At 42.0% G+C, this 3,193-nt stretch overlaps 1 protein-coding gene across 1 annotated transcript in view; it reads right to left on the bottom strand.

Annotated features, from left to right (window-relative positions):
- The window catches only part of LOC121709590 (serine/threonine-protein phosphatase 2A 55 kDa regulatory subunit B beta isoform-like), an 18,553-nt gene extending 15,573 nt beyond the window's left edge, over window positions 1–2,980 (bottom strand). Inside the window, 2 exon segments of the mRNA XM_042093085.1 lie at window positions 168–334; window positions 2,879–2,980. Of these exon segments, the coding sequence (XP_041949019.1) occupies window positions 168–197 (30 nt within the window). The 5' untranslated portion in view covers window positions 198–334; window positions 2,879–2,980.
- Window positions 2,981–3,193: the final 213 nt, after the last annotated feature.

The following is a 3,193-nucleotide window of genomic DNA, read 5'->3' as shown; positions in this document are numbered from 1 at the left end:
TAGATATTCTTTGTTGAAACAAGATAGTCTAAACTAAATAACCCATTGCCTTGTGTATGCCATTTATGTTATGTTATCTGTTTTTTAATGTTGTCACATTTAAGTTTTAACCAATCTGATTGGTCACAGGCCCATCAAGCAAAGGTTATGCTAGCATCCCAGCTCACCATTGGTGGAGAGGAGGAAATAGGCGGCATTCTGTTGAGGCAGCCAGCGGATCTTGTTGATCTTCTCCTCGATCTCCAGGCTCTTCAGGTAGTCGAACTCAGGCTCGTGGCTCTGAAAGGTGCTGTAAACATTGTACTCCCCCCCTCCGATGAGGCTGGTTCTTACTCTGAGGAGAAAACACAGGACCATTATGAGGAGAGGGAGAGGGGTTAGTGGTCTGCACATCGAACCCAGAGCAGGGTGCAAGTACAGGGTAAACACCATGGAAAATACATGTAGAATGCAATTCACTATTCCCCGAGCGCCGCTGTTTTCCCCGAGCGCCGCTGTTGTTGCAGGCAGCTCACTGCGTTAGTGTGTGCTTCACCTCACTGTGTGTTCACTGTGTGCTGAGTGTGTTTCACTAATTCACGGATTGGGATAAATTGGGATAAGAGACCAAATTTCCCTCCCGGGATTAAAAGAGTATATATACTTATACTATACACTACATTGTGTAGTCTATCTAATCTGTGAGGTCTTTTGATTATTATTTCCAAAATAATGACAAAACAAAAAATAGATGCTGTATTTTTTGGCCATGGTCTGCTTTAGCACAATCAAAATTGTTATTGTTGGCCACGGGATATATGCTTTATTTTCCAATGTCAGTATCAATATCAGTTTGCATATTCACAATGCAAATGACTTGCACTGGCAATGCAAAACTCTTTTTCTATGTGCGCAGATGAATATGTTTACATGGTGATGAAAATAACGATACTTCAGTAGAGCTTTCCCTCAGGCGCGCTGAGTGTTTTACTAGGGTCCAAATTTGAATCCGGTGGTTTGGCCCAGTGCAACCCTTGGACGTATCATTCCCTAGCAGAACACATGTACAACCACAGAGAACAACTGGACCCTTCTCTAATCCTATACTGCAGCCCCGCACACACACACACACACACACACACACACACACACACACACACACACACACACACGGTGCTGGAGAGGTGCTGTTCACTCTGTGATCCTCTAAAATGAATATGCTACATGAGAGTCTGGCATGGCCCACAGACATGACAGACATGGGCACAGATGGCCCCTGCCCTGGAAGGGAGCGCATCTCATGGAGCAGCAGCCTAACACACACACACTAGTGCTGCTCAGATCCAATATGATTATATTTCCAAAGACAATGCAAGCACTGCGTAACCAAACCAAAATCTAGGGCAGCAGTATAAACAAAACAAGGTGTAATAAAATAGGAGGCTATTGCAAATGTTTTAGAGAAACATGCAAACGCATTTATATACTGTTGTGTTTGCAAATACTGAAATGTGACGCATGTTCTTTTCTGAAGTACCAGAAACTAAGTAAAGGTAGGATGTTTTAATTTCTCACAATTTCTTACTGTCTTAAAAAAGGCTACTTTCTATGCAAAATAATTTAGAGAGTATAGAGTTACAGTATACATGCCATAGATAAGCAGATTGCACAATTATGGCTTGATGTGGAAATAACATCAAGGAAATAAAAAAAAAATGCCAACCTGAACATGCCCATTTCATGGGTAGACCAAAGAAGCTATTATGAGCATGTCTAATTTAAAAATCATTAATTTAAAACCATTAAGGTGTGAGACTACATCAATAGCAGCAGGCCAGACCATGGAAACCCTAGTGTCAGGTCTCTCCCCTCAGGAAGCACCTGAATCAATAGCCCAAATTCAGATGACCAAACGGGAGGTGAACGCCTTAATGGAAACAGATTTCTCCTCGGCAGGGGGCTGGAGGTTCAGGCAGTGCTGTGTCTCCACAAAAGGCTGGCGAATCAGGGAGGGAGGGAGGAATATGAACTGGGGGGAGAGGAGAGAAGGAGGAACATGAACAGAGGGCGGATTTGGTAGTGATAGTGTGTGTGTGTGTGTGTGTGGGGGGGGTTCTCCCGTGGCTGTGGATTAACAGACACCATGAAACATCCTTAAAGCTGAAAAGGGGAGGGAAGAGAAGTGAGGAGGGAGCTGCCTGCTTGCCTGCCTGCCGCTCGGAGCAGACAAAACCAGACAAAATATTCCAAACCAGACAAAATATTCAAAGCATTGTCTAGCCTTGTTGTCCTGCTTCTATAGCTGAAGCCTAGGCATCTCAAAAGCATTCAAGATTTGAAGTCAGAGACCAAGAAGATATACAGTATCACAATTACTACAAATGCACTGAAGAAGATAAATATTTGACAGAGCAGAACCGAATAAATCGAAATAATTCATAACCACTTCAACATTAAAATGTTATTAAGATGAGATACATCGTGTGTCACTGGAGAATTAAGCACCCAAGCTCTGACAATCATCAGATATTGGTGAAACAATTTTTTATCAAATGTATCATTTTTTTCAATAGACACGATCACCATGAGCCCTATAAATGGCCATTTTTGTATATAATCCTAGGTGCATTCATGGGAGCCATCTAATCAGCATTGATTTGCGAAAGCAAGTATTAATACCAGTTATATCATGGTATTAACAGTAGTTGCAGCAGTAGTAGGTTATTTCTAAAAATCTACAACTAATGGATTGATTTGAATTTAAGAATATACCACATAACCATTTTCTCATAATTTTGTCCTCGCTTTTCCTCTGATAGCGGTTGTCTGTCTGTCTTTAGGCTTATGGACTGGAGGAAGGAGCAGGTGAGAAGGGATGGGGTTTGGGATGAGGCCTCACCTCCTGCTCTCTCTGGAACACCACCACACGTCCACCTTTGTCCCCCGTGGCCAGGAGCTCCCCAGTATTGTTGAACTCAACTGTGGATATGATGTCAGCTGCAAAAAAGGGGAGAGCAAGACACCAGTTAGGTTTCACATTGCATCTACCCAGCAGCAAAATATACATTTTAAAGGCAAGGCAAGTTTATTTACATACAATGGTTACTCAGAATGTGACGCATATGAGCAGATCAGAGAATAGAGAAAAAATATAAGAAATAACCAAAATAGATGAAAAACACTAATCTATCTGAACAGTGTTTATTATGCAGTA

This window comes from Alosa sapidissima, chromosome 5, assembly GCF_018492685.1.
Source record: "Alosa sapidissima isolate fAloSap1 chromosome 5, fAloSap1.pri, whole genome shotgun sequence".
Taxonomy (NCBI): Eukaryota; Metazoa; Chordata; class Actinopteri; order Clupeiformes; family Clupeidae; genus Alosa; species Alosa sapidissima.
Note: the sequence above shows the minus strand (reverse complement) of the source record. Positions and strands in the feature narration are given on the sequence as shown.